The sequence below is a fragment of the Chiloscyllium punctatum genome, chromosome 38, assembly GCF_047496795.1.
Source record: "Chiloscyllium punctatum isolate Juve2018m chromosome 38, sChiPun1.3, whole genome shotgun sequence".
Classification (NCBI taxonomy): Eukaryota; Metazoa; Chordata; class Chondrichthyes; order Orectolobiformes; family Hemiscylliidae; genus Chiloscyllium; species Chiloscyllium punctatum.
Window position 1 is genome coordinate 18086249 of NC_092776.1, and position 26907 is coordinate 18113155.

The 26907-nt window shown below is 39.5% G+C and overlaps 1 protein-coding gene and 2 non-coding genes across 3 annotated transcripts in view; all 3 read left to right on the forward strand.

Annotated features, from left to right (window-relative positions):
• Positions 1 to 26907, forward strand: part of eif3s10 (eukaryotic translation initiation factor 3, subunit 10 (theta)) — a 42186-nt gene that overhangs the window by 12897 nt on the left and 2382 nt on the right. The window contains exons 4-21 of the mRNA XM_072557322.1: positions 5596 to 5759; positions 6322 to 6521; positions 7717 to 7925; positions 9571 to 9742; positions 11597 to 11701; positions 13698 to 13796; positions 14966 to 15082; positions 16263 to 16448; positions 16969 to 17316; positions 17943 to 18047; positions 21005 to 21118; positions 21295 to 21417; positions 21605 to 21758; positions 21849 to 22033; positions 23242 to 23342; positions 24676 to 24938; positions 25359 to 25491; positions 26696 to 26886. Coding sequence (XP_072413423.1) covers positions 5596 to 5759; positions 6322 to 6521; positions 7717 to 7925; positions 9571 to 9742; positions 11597 to 11701; positions 13698 to 13796; positions 14966 to 15082; positions 16263 to 16448; positions 16969 to 17316; positions 17943 to 18047; positions 21005 to 21118; positions 21295 to 21417; positions 21605 to 21758; positions 21849 to 22033; positions 23242 to 23342; positions 24676 to 24938; positions 25359 to 25491; positions 26696 to 26886 — 2969 coding nt within the window. The remainder of the gene's footprint in view (positions 1 to 5595; positions 5760 to 6321; positions 6522 to 7716; positions 7926 to 9570; positions 9743 to 11596; positions 11702 to 13697; positions 13797 to 14965; positions 15083 to 16262; positions 16449 to 16968; positions 17317 to 17942; positions 18048 to 21004; positions 21119 to 21294; positions 21418 to 21604; positions 21759 to 21848; positions 22034 to 23241; positions 23343 to 24675; positions 24939 to 25358; positions 25492 to 26695; positions 26887 to 26907) is intronic.
• On the forward strand, positions 10261 to 10399 carry LOC140463751 (small nucleolar RNA SNORA19). Its single transcript, XR_011954773.1, has one exon. It is a non-coding gene; the product is annotated as a small nucleolar RNA SNORA19 (small nucleolar RNA).
• LOC140463750 (small nucleolar RNA SNORA19) lies at positions 12221 to 12354 on the forward strand. The gene has a single exon (XR_011954772.1). It is a non-coding gene; the product is annotated as a small nucleolar RNA SNORA19 (small nucleolar RNA).

Consider the following 26907-nt stretch of genomic DNA (forward strand, 5'->3'; position numbering starts at 1 on the left):
GAAGTTCCTTCGTTGGTAACAGTGAATAGCCTGAAGCTCTGATTTTACCTAAAGTCATAAATCAGACTAACCTACCAACAGAATACGGCAATGTGCATTAAATGATACAGGAAATTCAGAGTAATTTATTTAAAAACTGGAGCTGTGTTTACACAGCTGTGTAGTTTTGGTGCATGGTTGTTTTACCATACTTTTCTTACAGGTATGATCTTCTGTGTACAGTGTCTGACCTGATGGAAGCTGGCCAGTTAATTGCTGTCATGAATTTCTGTTGACAGAATTAGATTGATTTTTAAGGGGGAAGTCAATGGCCTAGTGGTGGTATTATGGACTGCTAATTCAAAGATCCAGGTATTGTGTTGAGACCCACGTTCAAATCCTGCCATGGCAAATGGTGGAATTTGAGTTCAATAAAAATATCCTGTGATTAAGAGTCTAATGACATTGAAGATTGTTGGGAAAACCTCTCTGATGTCCTTTAGAGAGGGAAACCGCTATCTTTACCTGGCCTGACCTACATGTGACTCCAGACCCAGAACAATGTGACTCTTAACTACCCTCTGGGCATTTGAGGATGGGCAATGCATGTTGGCCTAGTCAGTGATGCCCACATCCTATGAAAGCATAAAGCCACACGTTTTTTTTTTATTCAATCAAAAGTATGTGTTATGGAATGGATAGCACATTTTGTCAGCTTTCTGCAAGAGGAATTTGGATAGCCTTGCTCCAAAGTCATATAGAATGAAAACAGACCCTTTGGTAAAACTCCTCTGTGCTGACCGGGCATCCCAATCTGACAGTGTCCTGGTTGTAAGTTTGCTCGCTGAACTGGCACATTTGTTTTCAGATGTTTCGTCACTGTGCTATGTAATGTTAGTGAGATTTCAGTGAAGCACTGGTGTTCTGTCCCGCTTTCTATTTGTGTCTCGGGCTCTTAAGGTGTGATATCATTTCCGGTTCTTTTGCTCAAAGGTTGGTAAATGGGGTCCAAATCTGGTGTTTATTGGAGGAGTTCTGGTTTGAATGCCAGGCCTCTAGGAATTCCCATACGTATCTCTGTTCAGCCTGTCCTAGGATGGATGTGTTGTCCCAGTCGAAGGTATCCTTCTTCGTCTGTTTGTAAGGATACTAGTGATAGTAGGTCATGTCCTTTGGCTAGTTAGTGTTCGTGTATCCTGGTGGTTAGTTTTCTGCCTCTCTCTCTGATGTAGGTGTGCAGTAGATGTGATCTATATGGACTTCAGTAAGGTGTTCAACAAGATTCCTCATGGGACACTGATTAGCAAGGTTAGATCTCATGGACTACAGGGAGAACTAGCCATTTGGATACAGAACTGGCTCAAAGGTAGACCGTGGTGATGGAGGGTTGTTTATCAGACTGGAGGCCTGTGACCAGTGGAGTGCCACAAGGATCATTGCTGGGTCCTCTACTTTTTGTCATTTACATAAATGATTTGGATGCGAGCATAAGAGGTACAGTTAATAAGTTTGCAGATGACACCAAAATTGGAGGTGTAGTGGACAGCGAAGAGGGTTACCTCAGATTACGACGGGATCTTGATCAGATGGGCCAATGGGCTAAGAAGTGGCAGATGGAGTTTAATTCAGATAAATGCGAGGTGCTGCATTTTGGGAAAACATATCTTAACAAGACTTATACACTTAATGATAAGGTCCTAAGGAGTGTTGCTGAACAGAGACCTTGGAGTGCAGTTTCATAGCTCCTTGAAAGTGGAGTCGCAGGTAGATAGGATAGTGAAGGCGGCATTTGGTATGCTTTTCTTTATTGGTCAGAGTATGGAGTACAGGAGTTGGGAGGTCATGTTGCGGCTGTACAGGACATTGGTTAGGCTACTGTTGGAATATTGCATGCAATTCTGATCTCCTTCCTATTGGAAAGATGTTGTGAAACTTGAAAGGGTTCAGAAACTATTTACAAGGATTGGAGGATTTGAGCTATCTGGAGAGGCTGGACAAGCTGGGGCTGTTTTCCCTGGAGCGTTGGAGGCTGTGGGGTGAACCTTTAAAGATGTTTACACAATTGAGTGGCATGGAAAGGATTAATAGACAAAGTCTTTTCCCTGGGGTCGGGGAGTCCCAAACTAGAGGGCATAAGTTCAGAATGAGAGGGGAAAGATATAAAAGATACCTAAGGGGCAATATTTTCACACAGAGGTGGTACCTGTATGGAATGAGCTGCCAGAGGATGTGGTGGAGGCTCATACAACTGCAACATTTAAGAGGCATTTGGATGGGTATATGAATAGGAAGGGTTTGGAGGGGTAAGGGCCGGGTGCTGGCAGGTGGGACTAGATTGGGTTGAGATATCTGGTCGGCATGGACGGGTTGGACTGAAGGGCCTGTTTTCATGCTGTACATCTCTATGACTCTATGATGTTGTGTTTGTTACAGTCCTTGCAGGGTATTTTGTAAATGGCATTCGTTTTGCTGGTTGTTGGTATGGGATCCTCCAGGTTCATCAGGTAGCTCTTTCAGTGTGTTGGTAGGTTTGTGGGCTACCACGATTCCAAGGGGTCACCGTAGTCTGATAGTCATCTCTGAGACGTCTTTGTATGGTTGTGTGGCTAGATTTTCTGGGCGTGTTGTGTTTATTTGTTTGGCTTTGTTTAAGCATTGGTGGATGTATTTATCGGGTACCTGTTCTTCTTCTTGAATACACTGTGTATAGGTACTTTTTGTTCTACTGCTCGTAGTTACTCAGCACTGCAGTGTATTGTGGTCCATTTAAATGTCCTGATGCAGCTCCATTTTTGAATGTTGGGATGATTGCTTCTTTAGCTAAGTATCTGGTCTGTGTGTGTGTTGCTGTCCTGTAGACGCAGCTCTGCAGTTGTCCATTAACTGTTCCTTCCACTGTGATATCTAGGAAAGGGAGTCCATTCTCTTATGAAATTTATGCCAGTAAGAATGTTGTTGATGATGTAGGTTTCCTCTAATTTGTTCTCTTTTGTGATGACAAAGGTGTTATCTATGTAGCAGACCAAAGTTTGCGTTCGATCACAAAATGGAATAGTTAATGGAGAACTGCAGACCAGCATCTCCAGGAAAGCAACACACTGACCAGATACTTAACTACCAGGAGCAATCATGCGAACATCCACAAATGCAGCTGCACCAAGGCATTATTTAAATGAGCCACAACACACTGCAGCACCCAGGAACTGCATGCAGCAGAATAAAAATACCTGTACAGCGTATTCAAGAAGAATGGATACCTGATAAGCACAATCTGCCGATTCTTAAACAACAAACCAAAACAAGTAGACACATCGTACCCAGAAACTCTAGCCACACTACCATGCATCAAAGACATCTTGGAGATGACTACCAGACTACTGTGACCCCTTGAGCATCGTGGTAGTCCACAAACCTACTTAACACACTGAAACAGCTACTGATGAACCGAAAGGACTCTGTACCAACAACCAGCAAAACAAATGTCATTTACAAAATACCCTGCAAGGACTGTAACAAATGCTGCATCGGAGAGACAGGCAGGAAACTAGCCACCAAAAGACATAACCTTCTATCACTGCTATCCTTACATACAGACAAAGGAGGATACCACTTCAACTGGGACAACACATCTATCCTAGGACAGGCATGGGACTTCCTAGAGGTCTGGCATTCAAACCGGAGCACACCAAAAGAAATGCACCAATTTGGACCCTGTTTAATAAACTGAGCAAAAGAACTGGAAATGATATCCCCCACTGAAGAGACCAAGGCACATAAATAGTGAGACAGGACACCATCGCTTCACTGGAGGCTCACTGATGTTCCCAAGCATGGTGACGCAACATCTGAGAACAAACCTGCCAGCTCAGCAAGCTGAACTTCAACATGAGCTACAAATCTTCTCAAAAATTGAAAATGAGCTAGTCAAATTTGGCTCATACCCTGTAAACCCTCCTTATTCATATATCCATCCAGATGATGCCTTTTAAGTGTTGTAATTGTACCCATCACCACTACATCCATTGGCAGCTTGTTCCATACATGCACCACCCTCTGTGCAAAAGTGACTCTTCAGGTCTCTTTTTAAATCTTTTCCTCCTCACCTTAAACCCATGGCTCTAGTTTTGGATGCCCCCACCCCCGAAAAAGATCTTGGCTATTCAACCTATCCATGCCCTCATGAGCTTGTACACTTTTCTGTAAGGTTACCCCGCTGCCTCAGTTCCAGGGTGAAAAAGACCTAACCTATTCAGCCTTTTCCTATAACTCAACCCTCTAGTCCTGGCAACATTCTTGAAAATCTTCTGTACCCTCCCAAGTTTAACATCATTCTTCCTGTAGCAAGGAGACCAAAATTGAATGCAGTATTCTAAGTGGTCCCACCAATGCCCTTTTAAAGCCACAACATGCTGTCCCAACTGCTGCATTGTGTTTAACCAATTAAGACAAACATGCCAAATGTGTTCTTCACTACCCTACCTGCAACTTCATTTTCAAGGACCTGTGCACCTGAATTTCTGTCTCGTTGTCTCAGCACTTTCCCCTAACCCTGATATTTTAACTCCAACTACTTCCACAAATTCCTTTTGAGAGTCATAATAGAGTTTACCTACACCATCACTTGAAGTGCATTTCAGATCATATAAGATGGCGGTGTGATAAGTTATATGGTGCTTTTGTTCTGTACTGGAAACATCTTTACTACTAATGGGGCTAGCTAGTGTTTTCAAGCTGATTTAATTAGTGCATGAGGGAAAAGAATGCTGCTCACAACTGGGAATTTTTTTTTTAAATCTTTGCTTTCTTGTACAAAAGGTTATGTTTTTTTTTAAAAATCATTTTTAAGTAACTGGCTGGTCTGCCATTCAAGCATTTAAAAATTAATTGTTGAAACTCCCACCACCTTTAAATTAAATCAATCACTGACATAGTTGAGAATTCTGAACAAACATTGGCAAATTTTGGAAAAGTGAACTTTTTCTTTTGCTACCAGTATTAAACTGAGTTAATCTAAATCAGTGAGAAGGTGGATGACTGATCACCATGTAATTTGTTGATACTGAGAATGCGATAATATCCGAATAAGCCAAGTGAACTGAAGCAAAAGAACCAAGTTGCTCCTGAAGTTCAGGCATCTAATATCCTACTATTGCTGAGAAAATGACTTAAATGATTAAAGTGGATAACTTGATGTAATTAATTTCTGTAGGAAGTACTTGTGGAAACATGCATTGGTGGGAACAAAACTTCAGTATTTCTCAATGGCTAGGATTTATGCACAGCATTGAAACTGATGTCCCATTAATGACTGCTTGTTTGTAGTATTTTGTATTGTTTGCAGTGTTTTGACATGCTGCTTCTTTAAAGGTATTTAGTTCTTGTTAAGTCTGGTTGGAAAGGATATTTTTGGCTCCTGATTTGGACCTTTTTATAAATGTGCAAAATAGTTGCTCCTGCAATCCAAGTTAATTTGGTTTTTTGAGTATTAATCTACACTTGCAGTTTTTAAGCTATTACACTTCACCATCTTTCTATACAAATGTTACTGATTTTCTTGTACAAAAACTTCTGGGGTGGCAAGATGTATTTAAGCTTTTTTATGTTGAATATTTTCAGCGTGCTGCTTAGTGCTGTTAGTGGTGAAGACACTCAAGATCGTACAGATCGTCTGCTGCTAACTCCATGGGTTAAATTTCTTTGGGAGTCCTACAGACAATGTTTGGATTTATTACGGAACAACTCTAAAGTGGAGCGCCTTTATCATGATATTGCACAACAAGGTAGAGTTTCTTCGCTGACCTTCGTTTTCTGACTAACCTGTGCCATGACCAACTGCAGCTCGTCCCTCCCATGTTTCTTTCTCCTAGTGACTTTGATCCTCCCTTCCCTTAACTGTTGAAAATAATATTTAACGGTGATGTCATCTCTGCTTTTAATTGCAAATTTTTATTGTTTGCCACAGGCTCTAACATGGTACAAGTTTCTCCTCATCTTTGTGCTATGTTTCTTTTATACTTAATGTCGTCTAATTCAATATCTGCAGAATTTAGACTGATGTTTTATCTACTCTACCTAATTCCATTTATAACAAAATAATTTTACTTGAAAAACACCTAGACTGAGATGTTTCAGTCTTTTCTTGAATATCTGAAACATTCCACAATTAGATGAATCCCATTGAATGTACAAGAGTCTCTATTCCCATACTCATCTGCGAGCAACTCAGTATTCTAATGTTTACTATCTTGTTCTGCTTATTGCTGAAATTTGTAATCTGTTGCATTTGGTTCTGTAAATTTGTTTTTGGAATTGCTTTTTATATGATCAAATTTTTTTTTTCAGCTTTTAAGTTCTGCTTGCAGTACACTCGAAAAGCAGAATTCCGCAAACTATGTGACAACCTGCGTACACACTTGGGACAGATCCAGCGTCACCACAATCAAAGCACAGCAATCAACCTTAATAATCCAGATAGCCAGTCCATGCATCTGGAGACTCGCCTTGTACAACTTGATAGTGCAATTAGTATGGAACTTTGGCAGGTAATATTTGAACTTCATTAAATACTATCAGATCATCCATAATGAGTTGGCTTCCCAAATTTTACAGCTACGCTTTGTGGTTGCTCAGCGTATAATCAGCACAAATTAAGGATTCAAAATTCTTACTGTGTAGGGTCTTTAATAATAAAGGGAGTCAGAACTTTAAGTGGATAGGTAGGTTCAATCCCCACTTAACTGCATCAATGAAGCATGACAATATGAACATCTGCACAAATGACTTTCGAGGTAATTGAATAGCATGTAGCAAAGGACATACCTCCTTTGTAACTGATACCTGCACTGATTTGGATCAGAGTTGACTTTGTTCTTTTATTTGCATTAGATCCTTCCCATTAGTCATATATGACTGAACCTCAAAACACGGAGAAGAGAATTGTATTCTTGTGTTTTAAGTAATCAACTTGAATTAACCTCATTCTGGGATTGTTGGGTTTTCATCTGGGCTCTCCCTCTAGCACTTCTGCTTCTGTCATGGAAGGAGTGAAGATACATGCACAGAATGACTGACTGACAAGAGCTTGGTTCTTTTACTTAACATTTTTTCAAAATGATCCAATAGCTGTGTGCTGATGTTAAAAGGTTAGAAACTTGCTTTATTCTGGGTTTTCAAAATTCTAGAACCTTATTTTGTATTGCACATGGTTTGTGCGGCACTACTAATAAGTTAGTGTTGCAGTAATTGTGCACTGATGTGCTTACTTAGAATCTGAATAAAGTACTCATGATTTCCACATGTTGTTCGCAACTGACCACAGCATGTCCTCCTTAGCTTGCCATTGTAGAGTGCATTTGAAGTTGCAGACACCGGCTGCAATGAATTTGATTCAATGCCAAGCAATTAATGCAAAAAAACTGCTGGCAAATATTAATCTTTATTAACCATGTTACACACTTATGCATTACTGACCTAAGTTTGCAGAATGTATCAGTAATAAATTTGAGGCAACATTGGATTTAATTTTAGTTCCCGCATCAGGATTAAGTGTCTTGATGGTGGAGGTGTGTACTGGAATCATCTCTCCCTAAGTGAATATTTAACTTTTTTTGTAACTGTCAAGCAACTTGTTAATAAATCTTCAACTATGTGGAGTTAAAACTTTTAATAAATCTCTGGATTGTTGAGGATTCTGGTATAATGTTTTGTTTGTGAAGTATGTTTGTTTTTTTTTAATAGGAAGCTTTCAAGGCTGTAGAAGACATTCATGGGCTATTTTCTTTGTCCAAGAAGCCCCCCAAACCCCAGCTAATGGCTAACTACTATAATAAAGTTTCCACAGTTTTCTGGAAATCAGGAAATGCTCTGTTTCATGCATCTACTCTTCACCGACTATACCATTTGTCCAGAGAGATGAGAAAAAATCTTTCACCAGAGGAGATGCAGAGGTAGAGAAATACTTAAATGCATAGCTAGTGATAAACACAAGTGCTGTAGATTATTAAGAAATATTGGGGAGAAAACGACATACTAAAAGGTGGAAGCGGTACAAAAATTAGATTGTGAAGTGTGGTTGATGTACTATTATCTACATGCATTGAATGGTAGGTAGGGGTTCCCAAATTTCCCATAAGGGTGTGAAGTCAACCTCAAGGTCTGTTTGTAGGTGCTTCTCATTGTTTGAGTGCAATGAATGATACAGTGACTGAGTCCAGATTGAGCACAACTATTTTGAGTGGGTTGCTGTCACAGATGAGGCTCTCTGTTTTACGGTTTTGAAGGCAGAATTACATCAATATAATTGCAGAAAATTGGCCTTCACTCCACAAAATATTGTAGAAGTTGGAAATTGAAAATAAAGGAGAGGCTGAAAGTCCATGTCACCCTGTAAGTTAATGCTTCAGGTCAGTTATCACTGTCAAAATTAAAAAATCATTAAGGTATTCTATGTTTTAGGCGAGTGGAAGGAGTTGAGATGGAAGGCATTAAAAGGCAAAAGGAGGCGATAATGGAGCAAGGAATGGAACAAAAGGTGGATCCAGGGAAAGCAGAATCATCAACTGATTAGGGGCTGTAGATGAAAACTGTCTACTATTACAATCCGAAATCAAACTAATCAGGAGGGCTGTAATAGTGTTTAATCATAAAATACCATTCCTTTTACTTTAAGCTTCATCACCGTAGGTGGCACGGTGGTACAGTGGTTAGCACTGCTGCCTCACAGCGCCAAAGACCTGGGTTCAATTCCCGACTCAGGCGATTGACTGTGTGGAGTTTTATACATTCTCCCCGTGTCTGCGTGGGTTTCCTCCCACAATCCAAAAATGTGCAGGTTAGGTGAATTGGCCATGCTAAATTGCCCTTAGTGTTAGGTAAGGGGTAAATGTAGGGGAATGGGTCTGGGTGGGTTGCGCTTCGGCGGGTCGGTGTGGACTTGTTGGGCCGCTGTGGGTAATCTAATTTAAGAATAATCTGAAAAAGATAAGAATATTGAAATGTCACCGTTTTTTTTTCTTTTTGGGGCGAAGTAAACTTTTACAGTAAACTGTAAAACTTTTTTACAAAAATTGGGCATTAATTATTGCCTAAAATCCTCTATTGAAAGATTCATGAGCTTCAGCAAACCATACAGCTGCAGGCTAGAATGCCTTTAATTGTGGAATGCCTTTAATTGTGCCTTATAATGTTGGGAATTTATGTCTAACTTGGATTGTGATAGCAGGTCTAAAAGTAAACAGTTTCCAATTTGACTTGCGCTTATGAGTGAGATTTGATTTCTTCATTTGTAACAGTCTAATCAGTTTGCTGTTTAATTTCCAAAGGCTTGCCTGTTCAAAATCATCGGTATTGCATTAAGTACACCCAAAGTCAACTGTGTTCTTAGGATATTAAGTGTGTTGCTTATATACATAAAATAATGCTGAAGCATTTCACAATCAGAGTTTCCCCGTACATCAAATTTGTAGTGAAAAGTAATTTTTAAAAAAAAAACTATTGTTAGCAGTTAATCAATGCTCGTCTTGGATGCATAATTTCTTTGTTGCAACAAATTTTTTAGTATCATGTAACATTTTGATTTACTGTCTTTTACAGGATGTCTACCAGAGTCCTTTTAGCTACTCTATCAATTCCTATTACACCTGAAAGGACAGACATTGCCCGATTGCTCGACATGGATGGTATTATTGTTGAGAAGCACAGACGATTAGCTACGCTGTTGGGCTTACAGGCACCTCCAACTCGACAAAGTTTGATTAATGACATGGTATGATTTTTAGTATGCCCAAGTTTGTGTCCCGCTGGAGCAAGCTTTAATTTTGTAATGCCTTTTTCAGTAGTTTTCAGGATATGACACTGGCAGGGCCAGCGTTTATGATTGCATTGGTGAGGCATGTATGATAGGCTGGATGAAGTAAAAAAAAATAGGATTCCCTCCTGAAAGAAATTTAGTGAAGCATTTTTGGATTGGGAGCTATCCAGTATCTTTTCATCAGCACTTCAGGTCTTTTTGACAGAAGTTAAATCCTAATAATCACTTTGAAATGATTTAAACTTGCATTCTATGCATTACTAATCCAGTAAAAAAATAACAATTACAATGCCATTCCACAGTATAATTTTAATATAGAAATTAAGTTTGTTTTAGTAATTAAGGTAAGGGATTGGGGATTGGAAAACATCAAAAAAGACATGTAATGGTAGAAATTCACTTATCCTTTTCTTTTTGAAGAAGCATTTTCACTTGAGCTGAAAAAGTACTAATGGACAGATTTGCCACTAATAAAGCACACTTCATCATTATCTTGTTCTCAGCCTTAGTGAGATTTGAGAGATTTTTTATGTGCCAGAATAAGAGTTGAAGGTTAATTAGCAGCTTAGCTGATTCAAGTGTACTACTGCTGCCAGTCTCCTTCAGACAAGGTGATTCAGATACAGAATTTGAACTGTTAGTAAGTTGAAGTGAGCAAATTATATTAAAATTCAAATTGGTGATGTCCCCAATGAAGTAGGTAATAGTTAAAAAATTTACTTTCCAGGGTTGAATTGCAACTTGCAGATGTATTTTAATTTAACTGTTGCTCATTTAGCACTGGTAAAGTTCTTTTTAGATCTCAAAACATTTTCTGATGTGCTGCGATGGAGATGCAAGATTGTCTCCCCCATCAATTTTTTCAAATATTTGTTGACCACCAAAACACAATCAAATTACTGCAAATGCTGGCGATCTAAAATAAAAACTTAGCATGTTGAGCAGCATCTGTGAATTGCGAAAGGGAAATGGTTAACATCTTGAGTCCAAGATAACTGTTAGTTTGGAATTGAGAATGGTTGCTGGCCATTTCAATAAGCCATGTTACTTACATTTCTGTTCTGGGTCTGTTGCTCCAGTCCAGTGAGGAACAGCAACTGATGTTTGTTAGACAAACTCAGACCATCGATTCTGTTAACCATTTTATTGTCCTGCCTCACTTCTCAACATAGACAGCAGAGCTGTCTTTTGTTCTGCCATTTACAACAACTTTGAGCCTGTGTCTCTTTGCATCTACTACCTTCCCCTTTTGATCTATGGTATATACCTGTGGTTTCTACTCTGCCTTGCCCTCTGACCTTTAAATTTGTTCCATTTGCTCCTCCTGACCACCTTTTTTCAACAGCATAAAGCCATCACCTTGTTTTTATTTGGCCACAATCCTGATGATCAGTTTTGCTTAATCCAATTTTAATTTTAGGATGAAGTGTCATTAAGGAATATTTAGGCACTGATGATGGTCCTGTACTGAGCAGAGATCTGTTGAAAAATCTTAGGATTTGATATACTTTTTGAGACTACTAACAATTGTGTGACTGGATCAAAATCAAAGCAAGGCACAGGTATACAGGTGATATCCTTCTGCGTTCTTGGTCTATTGGAATCCTTCAGTGTTTGTGGCATGTGGTACAGTAGAGTGCAATTGTGAGAAACTTGATCCTGAATTCAAGAAGTTACTTAGGCTCCTATCAAAGTTGAACATTCTGCCAATTATTCTTCTGTTAATTGACTTTGAGAGTAAATTGTTTAACTGTTCATTGATGCTTTGGTTTCAGCCTTCATTCCGAACCAACTTTTCTTTTTACAAAGGTTCGTTTCAATGTGATGCAGTATGCTGCACCTGAAGTGAAGGGTGTATATAATTGGTTGGAAGTGGAATTCCACCCGCTCAAACTTTGTGGACGTGTTAGTAAGGTAACAAATAACGTTTAGTTTTGACATTCTGAACTGTTTGGAAGAGATCAGTTGACTGTCCAAGATGAATTATTTATGTTACAGTCCAATTAAAAACTATCCTAAGATTTTGAAAATTTGAGCTCCTCTAAGCAAAGTTGCATGGTTAAAGAAATGCTATACAGTGGATGGAAATAAACTACCTTGGGTGAATTCAGAGTGAGGTGTGAAGTTGAATTTTAGGGGTGAAAATTGAAAAGCATTCTTACTTTGAGTTGCTTATCATTTTTCAAAATGGTAGTCAATATATGTTTGGCAAGGATATTGAAGAACGTAATGAAGTTGAGAAGGGCATATACCCGAAATGTTGATTCTCTTGCACCTCAGATGCTGTGTTTTCCCAGCAACACTCACCCTCTAAGTCCCTTTTCCTATATTTGGCTATGATTTTCATAAAATGTCTAACTGAATATTTGAAGGACTGACCAGCCAAATCCTGTCTTCCTGGTTTTGTACTGCAATTTGCTGTAATATTGCTTTCAGCACCTTCTCATTGTCTTGCTCTTTGTTCTTGTAAGATCAATGATATTTCTAATGTGCTAGAGCAAAATTGGAGGTTAATTAGCAGATGGTCTTTTTATGTAACCATAACTGCCAGTCCCCTCCGTACATTTTAGCTAAGTACGTTAAATTTATTTCCTATATTGCAAAATGGTAACATTCTTTAAACAGTACAAAAGAATTGAAGTCTAGAGGTGAGTATGATTGCCCTTAGCGTTAAGGTAGCTTTGAGTATGTAATCAAGGGATACTCCCAACTGAAGTCAATGACCATTGGAGTTGAGGATGGCATGGGAAGCACTGTACTCTTTTTGGAGTGATATCAGCGCTAAGGAAGATGGTAGCAGGTATTAGAGGTTTCAGGTCAATCCAAGATAATTGCTTTGGCACCTCCTTAGGTTAGTGATCATACTTGAAATTTTCATGGTCGTCTTCATTGTTTGCCCATCCATTAAAAGGCCAGAAGTGGGGGTGGGCAAGCATCAATGTTCAGCACTATTCTCACTCCTTAAACACTGATGTAGTCCATCTCAAAATGCATCAAACCCCGATTAACATTTTGGCTTCTACTGACAACTGGTAAATAACATTTATGTTGTCCAAGTGCCAAGAAAGACATGGCTCAACTGACAGTCTCTGTGGCATTCAATGGTTGCAACTCCTTTTAAGCATTCTCGGGGCAGCCATTAACTAAAAATTGAACTGGACCAGATATATAAATCTTGTGGTTACAAGAGTAGGTCAGAGGATTGGAACTCTGACGGGTAACTCTTCTGTCTCCTGGGAGCCTGTCCATCATCTAAAAGGCACAAGTAAGGGGCATTATGCAATTCTGGTCACTTGCCTGAATGAATGCAGCTCCAACAATAATCCAGAGGCTTGAAATCATCCACAACAAAGCAACTTTCTTGACTGCTGCCTATCTCCTCCCAGCCATCATCATTCATAGCAGCTTCCCAAAGTTCCATCAACAGCCTCCTTCGAACCTTTGATCTCTCTCACTTAGACAGAGACAGTTGGTACATAGGAGCACCAAGCAAGCTACACTCCAAGTTGCATACAATTCTGGCTTGGGACCCAGTCAGCATTTTCACTGTCACTGGGTCGAACTTGCTTTGTAGCAGCACTGTTGGTATATCTGTACTAAATGGTTTGCTTCCCACTACCACTTGTTTGCAAGTAATTAGAGGTAGCCAATAAATACTGGCCTAGCCAGTGATTTTCCCAACATCATGACAGCATATTTTGTTTGTTTTTAAAAAAAATTGGCATTCAGAAATTTCTTTGATTTAGTATGTTAAAAATTGGTCAGGTCTTTATTTCCGCAATTGCATTAAATCATGTTTTTCTGCTTTAATCACTATCCTGCATAACAGTCAAATTAAATAAACTCTTTAGATAAATACTCAGGTCTACATGATGTAAACCATATCTTTTGTCTTTCTCTTCTACTCAAGGTCCTCGACTGGGTCCGAGACCAGTCAGAGAAAGAACCTGATCTCCAGCATTACGTGCCTCATTTGCAGAATAATACTATCCTTCGGCTCCTTCAACAGGTGTGTACATATTTTACATTAGGAAACTTAGTACAAAGATTTGAAATTCAGATATAATCTAATATGTGGCGATATCTTGCTGTCATTTTAGAAAAGGTTACTCTTATTATATTTTGGACAGCAGAGTGTTTTTGCTCCATTTGCATTAAGCCTCTCCCTTGAGAACCCTGCATGCATTTTAGTGCATTTTAATTCTGTCCTGTTCAGGAAAGCCAAGCAATTAGATGTGCTGTTTTAGACTATTGCAGTTTCCAAGAGTCACATCCAGGGGATAAAATTTCAACTGTTTTCATTTAGAAATTCACAATTAAATTTGATACTTATCCTGTATTTTGATTCACGATCAACTTGTAAACCGTACCAAAACGCTGACTACAATGCCTTCAGAGTTGAAATACTTTATTATCACTCATGAAATGTGATGAGCACTTTCACTCCAGAATTTTTTTTGTTGTATAATCTGCCATCTGCAGTCGTGGAATTAGAACCCATGTCACTAGAACAGTACCTGTGGGTTCCTAACGCAGTGACAACAACACTGGACTGAAGCCTCCCTGAACTTGATATATGTGCTTCCATGGTGTTGATAGCTAGGGAGTTCCTGAATTTGGTTCAGTGAAGAAGAAACAGATGTGTATTTCCTAATCAAGATAGTCTTGTTTAATGGGAACTTGGAAGCATGGTTGTCCCATGCATTTGCTGCTGTTGTCTTTGCAGACAAGAGATTAGAGTCCAGAAAGTGACTTGGAGTTGTGTAACATGCCTCTTGTAGATGGTGCAAATTGTAACCATGGTATAGAGGTGAATGATTACTGAAATATATTGGTGTAGAAGTGTCAGAAAGTTCTGGTTCTTCCTTTTTGATGTTTTCTTTGAGGCAGCAGTGCTAACCAATTATGCAAGTGATCAAACTTGCATCCTAAAATTATTCCAACAATATTTCAAATGTTTTCTGCCTACCTTTTTTGAGGATTAAGGCAGCTTGTAATGGCATAGGTGTAAATGTGTTTTAGCCTAGTTCAGTAGATCTCAATTAGATTTGATTTGAAGCACAAAGTTAATACATCAGCCTTAATTACACAGCCATAAACCTAAACAGTGTCTTTGGAAAGCATGCAAGCTTTTTTGATTCAATCCTAATTGATAAAGTGCTATTTTTATTTCCACAGGTAGCTCAGATTTATCAAAGCATAGAATTTACTCGTTTGGCTTCCTTGGTTCCTTTTGTTGATGCCTTTCAATTGGAGCGTGCCATTGTTGATGCTGCCAGACACTGTGATTTGCAGGTAATGTCAACAGTCACATATTGACCTGTGCAGTGGTGTTAGAGTTCTGTTGGATTTCAAATACTGGGCTTAATTATTGGAGTGAAGTTTAAGAAATCAAATCTTATGTTGTGTTGTATTAGAAGCAGGTATTTCTCATCACGTAATTAGCTGAAATTAGTCCTTTGAGAGACTTGATGGAAGCTCTGATGGACACATTTTTGAGTGAGTCTACACTGCTGGAAACACAATAAACTTTACCAGAAATTTGTGGAGATCTGTTTCAATGTAGTTCATTCTCTCTAATGTAAGATCAAAGATCTAACTTGTATCTGAGTGATTTCATAAATCCTGAACGAGTAATTGTAGACAACTTGTAATTCCAAGAGGAAATTGTTGACATGTTAGTTAAGTGTATTGGAAAATAACTTCTGTCTGGCTGTCCTATAACTTGTAGTCATCCATGCAGTTTTTACATGTATTTTGCTGACTTTCATGCTGAAAGCTGAAAACATGTTACTGGAAAAGCGCAGCAGGTCAGGCAGCATCCAAGGAGTAGGAGAATCGACGTTTCGGGCATAAGCCCTTCTTCAGGCTTATGCCCGAAACGTCAATTCTCCTGTTCCTTGGATGCTGCCTGACCTGCTGCGCTTTTCCAGCAACATGTTTTCAGCTCTAATCTCTAGCATCTGCAGTCCTCACTTTCTCCTCGAAGATTTCATGCTGAAAGGCACAGCCAGAGATTGGAAGAGCTCCCATGAAAGTTCCATGCACTTTTGAGTGCAGTAATTTCTAGTAAAATTGTCTTTTAAACAAATTTCATAATCTTCTGGGTTGACTTAATTTTGCTCCAACCAAGACTGGATTTTTATAGCGCAGGTCAGATATATTCAAATAAGTATATTTTTCGAGTGCAGTCAATAGATGGATCTAGAATGGTTGGTTCAGATATGATTAGTGTAATGTTTTGTGGCTTTAATTGCAGTTATCATTTCCAGTAGGGGAAATTACAACATTTGAAAGACATTTCGACAGGTACATGACCAGAAAGATTTAGAAGAATATGGGTCCAACACGGGCGAATCGGACTAGTTCAATTTAGGAAACCTGGTCACTATGGATGAGTTGGGCTAAAGGGTCTGTTTCCATGCTATATGACTGACAAAATTGTTTTTTTTTGTTAACTCTGTTTTTGTTCTAGGTTCGCATAGATCATTCTTCTCGTACTTTAAGTTTTGGCTCAGATCTCAACTATTCTCCACGAGAAGATTCACCAGTGGGTCCTTACTTGCAGCCAATGCCTTCAGAGCAGATCAGAAGTCAGTTGACCGCTATGTCTGCCGCATTAGCGAAGGCTATCCAAGTTGTCAAGCCAACACACTTGCTTGTAAGTTTTTTGTTTTGACGAAGTAACCTTGCAAATCAGTACCCTAATAGGTCCAGTAATTCTAAATCGCCAGGAGTAGCGGTCTCAGCATACAAGCATGTTGTTTTGCTATGTTAAACTTTACAGCCTTGGATATAATATTGCTACACTTTGACTTGTTTCCACTTTGAAACAAAGTTTACCAGACTAATGAAAATGGTTTGTGCATTCTAAATGTAGATGATGCATTCCATTGTTGACCATTTTCATTATTTGGTTTGCAGAGTTTTAAATAAGCTGTTATAAATACCATATGCTCACTGATGTCTTAAAGGGCATTCGGTCTCATTAGATCAGTTTAGTTAATAAGTCCTGATAGTTAGCTGGGATCTGGTAACTTGGCGTGAACTGAAGATGAGCCAGGACCTTCCTGTTTTCTGTCTCAATTCAGTCAAGTGAGCTGTGAGACATTATGAATTTAAGTATTAGGAGTTTGTATTCATGAATTTTCCTTGCCCATGTTTCCTCTATAATCTCTCAGCATGAAAAGGAAGAGCAGCATCAGCAAGCTGTTAGTGCTTACTTGAAGAATGCCAGAAAGGAGCACCAGCGGATCCTTGCCCGTCGCCAGACCATTGAGGAGAGAAAGGAACGTCTGGAAAGTCTGAATGTTCAGCGGGAGAAAGAAGAAATGGAGTTGCGAGAGGCAGAACTTCAGAAAGTTCGCAAAGCTGAAGAAGAGCGTTTACGTCAAGAGGCACAGGAGAGAGAAAAAGAGCGTCTTATGCAGGAGCATGAAAACATCAAACGGAAACATGTGCGAGAGCGTCTGGAGCAGATTAAAAAAACTGAACTGGGAGCTAAGGCATTTCGAGATATTGACATTGAGGTAAAATACAGTTCAGTAAATTTCTGTTTAAACATCTTTTAGTTCCAATATAAAATGCTTTCTTTTGGGGGCAATAATATTACACAAATTTTCAGAGAAAAGGGCTATTCATCCCACCCTGCATGCCACAGTTTCTGGCCCATTAATCCTCCTATTATTCTTCTATATGTTGCAATCAGCATAATCTGTTCCTCTCAATTATCCCCTGCAATGAGGAGTTCCACATTCTCACCACTGTTTTTAGGTAAAAAGTTTCTTCAGAATTCCCCAATTGATTTCTGAATTCAATTGTATTGATAGCATCTAGTTTTGCTGTTCCCCAAGTTAAAACACTTATCTACTCTGTCAAAGTCTTTGACTATTTTAAGTCCTTTTATTAGATAGCCATGCTATTCAGTGGCATTTCTTCAATCCAGGAAGTGAATGTGAATTGCTAATTGCTCTATAAAGGCTTTGTTCAATTTGGAAATGAACAATGCATACTTGTTAATTTTCAATCCTTTTTTTTCCTCCACCAACATCTGTCTGTTTCTTCAGATTCATGTATGGTAGGCAATATCTGTATGTCAATAACATATTTTGTTCAGTATGTGCCATATCTGATTGTGATCCCTTGATATTTTCAGAACCTTGAAGAACTAGATCCAGATTTTATCATGGCGAAGCAGGTTGAGCAGTTAGAGAAAGAAAAGAAGGAACTTCAAGAACGTCTGAAAAATCAGGAAAAAAAGGTGAAAGTTATTTTATAGTAAAAGAAAATGGTAACAAATGTTTGGAAAGATAGAGCAGGGGTGCTGGTACTGACGTGATAGCTAAATTAAGATGACTAAGTGATCATGAGGGCAAGCTGACTGTTAGTCTTCATCGTGACAATGGAAATACTAGCAAAAGTTTCTTTCAGTGATTTGAGGGTGGTACTTCACATTGCAGTATGAAGTGATAAAGTAATGTATCTACAATTGTCCATTTGTTAATTACCAAATTATAGTAGAGCACAGAGTTCAAGCTAAGTGTTTTCCTATTTCGGAAGGTGGGGCAAAGTTTGGTAACAAGTGACTATTTTAAGCACTGTTGGCAAATGGCCAGTGTCCTTCTAGCCTGTCAAGAATGACCAGCTGGTGAAGAAATGGAAAATACAGATTAATAATATTTCAAAGTAATATGCTATATGGACTCCAGTAAGGCATTCGACAAGGTTCCCCATGGGAGACTGATTAGCAAGGTTAGATTTCATGGAATACAGGGAGAACTAGCCATTTGGATACAGAACTGGCTCAAAGGTAGAAGATAGAGGGTGGTGGAGGGATGTTTTTCAGACTGGAGGCCTGTGACCAGTGGAGTGCCACAAGGATCGGTGCTGGGCCCTCTACTTTTTGTCATTTACATAATTGATTTTTGATGCGAGCATAAGAGGTACAGTTGGTAAGTTTGCAGATAACACCAAGATTGGAGGTGTAGAGGACAGGGAAGAGGGTTACCTCAGATTACAACAGGATCTGGACCAGATAGGCCAATTGGCTGAGAAGTGGCAGATGGAGTTTAATTCAGATAAATGCAAGGTGCTGCATTTTGGGAAAGCAAATCTTAGCAGGACTTATACACTTAATGGTAAGGTCCTAGGGAGTGTTGCTGAACAAAGAGACCTTGGAGTGCAGGTTCATAGCTCCTTGAAAGTGGAGTCGCAGGTTGATAGGATAGTGAAGAAGGCGTTTGGTATGCTTTTCTTTATTGGTCAGAGTATGGAGTACAGGAGTTGGGAGGTCATGTTGCGGCTGTCGGGACATTGGTTAGACCACTGTTGGAATATTGCGTGCAATTCTGGTCTCCTTCCTATTGGAAAGATGTTGTGAAACTTGAAAGGGTTCAGAAAAGATTTACAAGAATGCTGCCAGGGTTGGAGGATCTGAACTGCAGGGAGAGGCTGAACAGGCTGGGGCTGTTTTCCCTGGAGCATCGGAGGCTGAGGGGTGACCTTGTAGAGGTTTACAAAATTGAGGGGCATGGATAAGATAAATTGACAAAGTCTTTTCCCTGGGATTGGGGAGTCCAGAACTAGAGGGCATAGTTTCAGGGTGAGAGGGTAAAGATATAAAAGAGAGCTAAGGGGCAACCTTTTCTCGCGGAGGGTGGTACCTGTATGGAATGAGCTGGCAGAGGATGTGGTGGAGGCTGTTACAATTGCAACATTTTAGAGGCATTTGGATGGGTATATGAATAGGAAGGGTTTGGAGGGATATGGGCTGGGTGTTGGCAGGTGGGACTAGATTGGGTTGGGATATCTGATCGGCATGGACAGGTTGGACTGAAGGGTCTGTTTACATGCTGTACATCTCTATGACTCTATGTTGTTAATCTATTTTACGCATATTTTTGAGGCATTGAGAATGTAGCCTGACCTTGAGTTGTACTAAAAGGTTTGTTCTTCATTTTCCTTTGCTTGTTTATATTGTAATGGTTTATATTTTAACCAAAATCATTTCAATCTGCTGAATGGTTCTTTTAACGATCTGAAAACCAGTTTTTAGTAAATTTTTACCAATTAAATAATCTGAAAGAAATAAATTGCTTCCAGATATGCCAAGACAATTATTAGGAACGCAATAATGAAGTCAGTATTTGATATGTATAAAATTGTGGGCAGGAAGGAATAATTCTCTTGACAGAGGAATCCATGAATGGGGGCATAGATTTAAGGTAAAGGTCAGAAAGTTTAATGATGTAAGGAAAAGCGTTTTTTTTTAGATTCCCTACAGTGTGGAAACAGGCCCTTTGGCCTGACCAGTCCACACCGACCCTCCAAAGAATAACCCACTCAGACCCATTTCCCTCTGACTAATGCTCTTAACACTATGGGCAATTTAGCATGGCCAATTCACCTGACCTGCACGTCTTTGGACTGTGGGAGGAAACCCACACAGACACTGGGAGAATGTGCAAACTCCACACACAGTCGCCTGAGGTTGGAACTGAAGCTGGGACCGTGTTGCTGGGAGGCAGCAGTGCTAACCACTGAGCCACCGTGCTGCCCCAAAGACCGCACTGTCCAGAGTAGTTTGATTAGATTCCCTACAGTGTGAAAACAGGCCCACACTGACCATCTGACCCATTTCACCCCTGGCTAATGCACCTAACACGATGGGCAATTTAGCATGACCAGTTCACCTAACCTGCACATCTTTGGATTGTGGGAGGGAACTGGAGCACACAGCGGAAACCCGTGCGGACACGGGGAGAATGTGCAAACTCCACACAGCCTGAGGCAGGAATTGAACCTGGGTCCCTGGTGCTGTGAGGCAGCAGTGCTAACCACTGAGCCACCACACTGCCCCCGGGATGATGGGAATCTGGAAATTACTGCCTTTTAGAAGCAGAAAGTCTCATAACATTTAAGTAATTTTAAGCACTTGTATTGCCAAGGCATACAAGTCTATAGGCCAGTGAGATTAGAATGGTTAGGTGCCTGTTTTTGCAGACTCAGTGGGCCGAAGCGTTGTTTTGTGCTGTAAATCTGACCATTGCAGAATATTGCTGCTACCCTAAATTTGAAGAGCTGATAACTGTAGTCCTTGATGTCACACAAAGTGTTTGCTAACTCAAGGTTTAAAACTCTCCCCGATTTCTTTCATATTTGTGACAGATTTTAAAGCTATTGGTAACTCTCCTGACCGACTTTGGTATTTTTTTGCAGATTGACTTTTATGAAAGAGCCAAGCGATTAGAAGAAATACCTTTACTCAAAAAAGCTTTTGAGGAACAGCGAATAAAAGATATGGAATTGTGGGAACTTCAAGAGGAAGAAAGGGTGAGTGATGTAATTTGTGTACATATGCTTTTCAGATATTATTTTGTTTTTTGCTTCAACGCACATTTTTAGGCACATTGCTCTTTGTATTCCTCTATGTTGTAACTCAAGTTTTTCTTTGGTTTAGCAAATTACATGTTTGCCTGTAACTAATTGTAAAGTTCTTCTGTTTGCAGATAACCAGTATGAAAGTGGAGCGTGAGAAAGCTCTGGAGCATAAAAATCGAATGTCAAGAATGATGGAGGATCAAGACCTGTTCCTAACCAAGCTTATGGCTTCACGCCGCACTGTCTATGAGGTCTGCAATTTATTAAATAACTTGTTAATAATATTGTAGCTTGACTTATGTTCTTGGCCATGTAATCCAAGAAATCATCTGATTTTGAAGCATTTTTTAATCTTGGCAGGCTATTTTGTTACTTGAATATAGCAGAACTAGGTAAAAGGTGGTATTTAAGTTGCATTCTGTTTTATTCTGAGAAAAGGAGAAACTAAAGAACTTCCAAGAGCGGCTGAATGAAGAACGGAAGATGCGTTTAGAAGAGCGTAAAAAACAACGTAAAGAGGAAAGACGCAAGCTCTACTACATACAAAAAGAGGAAGAAGCTCAGAGATTGGAAGAAGAAAAACTTAAGAAGGGTTAGAATAACTAGTTATACATTTTTCACAACTATATGAATAAATGAACTACTGCAAAGAAAGGTTCTCATTTTTGGCATTCCTTAATAGAGCGTGAAGAGAAGGAACGCTGTGAACGTGAAAAAAGAGAAGCAGAAGAGCGTGAATACCAGGAAAAGCTAAGAAAATTGGAGGAAACTGAAAGGAAACGACGCCAGCGAGAAATGGAAATTGAAGAACGCGAACGGCGTAAAGAAGAAGAAAGGAAATATGCTGAAGACCAGTTTCGCCGGAAGGTATTAAAATCTCTTTATTGTTAACTTTGTATTTGTTCTATGCTTTTTAGCTATTTGAAGCATAACAGAATTTCTTGATAATCGTGATTTGCTCTCAGTGGGATAACAGCAAAAGTGGAAATCTGATCATCCAGGATGTGCATTTCTCACATTCGTGTAGATCACTGCATGAAAGCAAGGTATTCAATTGCTCAATTCAGCCAGAAGGGATCCAGAGCTTTGCCTGAAATGTGTGGATTTGATGAGAGGTACTGCTTTGAGTGAGAAATAAAAATTTCTCACGCAGGAATTGAAAAGGTTACTTTCACTGTCCCATCTCTGGAAGAATTAAATGCTGCATCGTGGGCTTTTGTCACCATCTCCAGTTTTCAGTAAAGAATATTGTCCAAGTGAAACTTGCGTGCTGTAATCCACTTGAAGGGAGACAAGAGGTCTAGTAGCATGATAGTAAACTATTTTGCTAGCTAATAGAAAACTGTAATTTGAGCTAAAGAACTAAGTTAATCTCGTGAGCCATAGCAAATACCATGCTGCTTGGCCAGTCGTCAGAAATGCAGATTATTTTTAGGGACATCACAAATCTAAAGTTTGTTTGTGCGAGATGGGTTTACTGCATGAAGTGGCTTGTTTATGCTGTATTATTCACTTAAAGATCAAAAAAGACTAGCAATGTAGTTGATATTTAAGATTTCTCTTTTCTTGTAATCATTTGTAATGCTGCCATCTTTTTACCTTGTTAGATGATTTCAGATGAATTGTTCGTGCTATTCAAAGATTGCTTTTATGTATTCCAGTCAATTGCAAGCTCAGTTATTTGAAAGTATGATATTTTTTCCCTTTTCCTAACTAGTGGTAGCTTTGCTACATTAGTCATTGACCTGGGGTTTTAGGTGGACAAACTCTAAATTTAAAAATCTTGATGTTATTGCAGTCGCCTGCAGTCAATTTTGAATTTGCTTTAAGATAATGTTTGCACGCAACAGGATTTGTTCTGTTGAAGTATTGCTTTTTTTTTTCAATTTAACATGGATGCAATTTTTGTTTTAAATCATAGGATGTGGGCAACACTGGCTAGGCCATCATTTGTTCTCCATCTCTCATTACCTGAGAGTCAACGAATTACTAAGTAATCAATGAAGTTTTGAAAGAAGAAGCCAGAATTTGTGGGTGCAGTAGTTAAATATTTGACTTTATTTCTCTTTTGTCAGGAATCTCAGCGCTGGAGTGACAGAGACTCTGAACGAGAGGGTTGGAGGGATTCCCGTATTATAGAAAGAGAATCTGAATGGAGACGTGGAGGAACTGATGCGTATGTCGTTAAATTAAAATAATGGTTAAAACAAAGTTAGTGATCATAAAATGTACAGCACAGACAGGCCTTTCATTTCAATGTTGACGACTGTTTGTTGGAAAGTGTGCAGTTATTCCCTGTAACTGTATAATTATGCCTGTAAATAATTCTAAGTACATCTACTTTACTTGTGAAATTTAATCTAATGGAAGCAGATTCAATATTATTGGAATATGGTTTGCAGCATTCAAAGAATCATTTAAAATTGATCACAAAGCCAAATCATAAAAGTGAAGCTTATTGATCCTTTGAGCCAGTGCCAACTCTGCAGAGCTATTTAATTGGCCTGATTCCCCTGCTTTTTTTCTGGTAGCCCTGTTTTCTTTCCCTGTTAGATGCTCATGTAATTCTCCTTTGAATTACCATTCTGGCATAGCTACTTGCTGACGAATCAGTCTTTTCATGGTGCCATTTATTCCTGACCTTTTTCCAGCTGGAGTAATTCTCTCACAAGTCTATCTGACAGCTTGTGGAACATCACTTGTATCATCTCTTTTCAATCTTGTCAAAGGAAAGGTATTCAATTTCTCTGATTTGTCATTGTAATGCAAATCCCTCATCCATGGAACCAACTTAGCTTTATCCTGCACCCTCTAAAGCCTTCCTATCTTTCCAGAATGTTGCCTAGAATTAGAGTGCTTAACTCAATGTGTGATTTTGTACAAGTTCATCGTAACTTGCCTCTTTAATTCAATAACCTGCTTTGCCAACTTTTAAATAATTTGGCTTTTATGTTCCTAATTCTCTCAACTTTTCCAGATGCTCTTAGTATTGCCACATAACTGAATTTGTGGATATGGTGACATTGATACTATCAGCCTTTCTTCTAATTTTATTTACATCTGTGCAGCAGTGACTTTCAGAACTAGACAGCAGTGCCCTGATTGGCATGCTGACATTGATCACTGTGTATGGAATCTCGAAGCACAGAGGAAGTATTGGTCACTGCACTAGTGACCCAGAGATCCAGGCCAATGCTCTGGGGGCATGGATTCAAATCTCTGTTGGAGTTCCATTTATCTGGGAATCTGAAATTGAAAGCTTTATCTCGGTAATGGGAAATGACCCTGTAAAATCACCTCATTTATCCTTCCAATTGCAGTAATTCAGCTTTCTCTATTAAACTTGGGCTGCTGTGGTTTCCTGGACGCCTCTCATTGATCACTACTTGTGTTAATAAAAATAGCCTGAAATTTCATGTCCTGTGTATGAAAGGTTAATTGTGATATTTAGTAGGTTATGGTTATGAAAATTTTGTAATAGGTTTGTGGCTTGTGGTCATATTTCTTAGCGAGTGGCGCCGAGGGGAAGGCCGTGGCTTTGATGATGATAGGCCAGCATTCCGTCGTGGGGACGACCGAATTAGGCGTGACGATGATAGGGAGCCATTGTTTAGAAGAGGAGACGATGACCGTGGGCCGTTGTTCAGGCGAGGTGATGACGACAGGGGGTCTTGGCGGGATGATGACAGAGGTCCCCGCCGTGATGATGATAGAGGCCCTCGACGTGTGGACGATTCCAGGCCTGGCCCATGGAGACCACTTGATAAACCAGGTACAAAATTCTTCTTTTTAACTCTTTCTTTCTTTTGGCTGTGTTCTTGCCTAACAGAGGCACTTGGGTTATTGTACGTTTTAAAATGTACAATTTCTGGTTGTAGGTACAAAGTAAATTGTTGATAATTTTGGAACTTTCCTTTTGTGTTGCCTCTTCCTGTTTAATTTTGGGAACGCGAATGTGGGCCTTCCTCTTGAGCAATTGCATTCCACATGCTCAGTATTGTAGAAATGGGAGTCAGTACAAACAATTTCAGTACATCTGTCCAAATGTAGTTGTTTCAAAACAAACCTTCAGCGTAAGTTAGAAGTTTTGCTAAATAAGAAGTGCTTTATAGATTAACTTAGTGACAAGGGAACTTTTAGCCCCTTATAAGTAGAGCACCTTTTTGATGGCAGAAGTGTTACTGTATTGAAGGTGGTGGATGGAGAGAAAGGGAAAAAGCACGTGAAGAAAGCTGGGGCCCACCCAGAGACACCAGGTCTTCAGAAGATAACAGAGATCGTGATTTGGATCGAGATCAAGATCGTGATCGTCGTATTGCATTTAGGTTTGTAAATAGAGGTTTATGAACAACTTTTTTCTTTTTGGATAATTCTGTTAATGAAATTTCCATTTCTTATGGAGGTACCTCTTTTAAGTAATAAAGAAAAGAAGGTAAATGTCGCATTCTGATTGCTTGGCAAAGGTATATACTCTGATTGCTCTTCATCCCTGTTCCTATCTCAACATGTAGAACGTTTTGGATTTTAACCAAACAGTAAAATTTAATCCACTTCCTTCTAAAAGTTAACTCCTTTCCAGAATACTGCTGAATACCCTCCAGTACCATTCCCAAGTATTGCTTTACTGTAAATCTTAAAGGTTATTCATCTTTGTGGCCAGAAAGACTTTGTTTTTTTAGATTAGATTAGATTACTTACAGTGTGGAAACAGGCCCTTCGGCCCAACAAGTCCACACCGCCCCGCCGAAGCGTAACCCACCCATTCCCCTACATCTACATTTACCCCTTACCTAACACTATGGGCAATTTAGCATGGCCAATTCACCTGGCCTGCACACCTTTGGACTGTGGGAGGAAACCGGAGCACCCGGAGGAAACCCACGCAGACACGGGGAGAACGTGCAAACTCCACACAGTCAGTCGCCTGAGGCGGGAATTGAACCCGGGTCTCAGGCGCTGTGAGGCAGCAGTGCTAACCACTGTGCCACCGTGCCGCCCACTCATCTGTGATGGTGTGCATCCATACAAATAGCAATCAGGACTGGGAACTCTGATGTTCACATGTGGCTGTTTTAGTGTGGAACATAAAAGCCTACAATTGAGTATGGTGTCTTTACTGCTGTTCCAGCTGAGACTACTTCACTCAGCACAGATACCAGACTAAGTCTGTGTCAAGTGTCTGCACTTCCACCTATTTGATAAACTTGTTGAGCTATGGGTGAAGAACTGTTCATGTTCACTTGCAAGATTTTACTCTTTTTTTTTGCAAGTCACTGTCTGTGAAATTGAAAGTCAGAGAAATATTAAGATAACTGAACTGTTGCCACTTAAGATTTTCAAGCATTTCACCCAGATTTCAAAGCTGATTTAAGATGCTAGCTAAGTGCAGAAAAGTATGACTTCTTCAGACCATGTTGTATGTTTTTGCTGTTGAACTGAAAATTCTACATGGAAATAGTCATAAAGCTGAGGCTAAAAAATTTTTCTGAATGCTAGCATTTTATTAACTTGCATTTGCTCTTTTTACAGAGACAAAGATGATGGTCCTTGGAGACGTGGTGGTGGCTCGGAAGACTCTAGTAGCTGGAGAGAAATTCCACGACGTGATGACAGGGATGGCGATCGCGAACGTAGAGACTTGCGTGAACGCAGAGACATCAGGAGTCGTAAAGATGAACCAGAGCGCCGTGCTGCATCTATTCGAAGTGATCGAGATGATGGTAAAACAAAAAATTTGATTG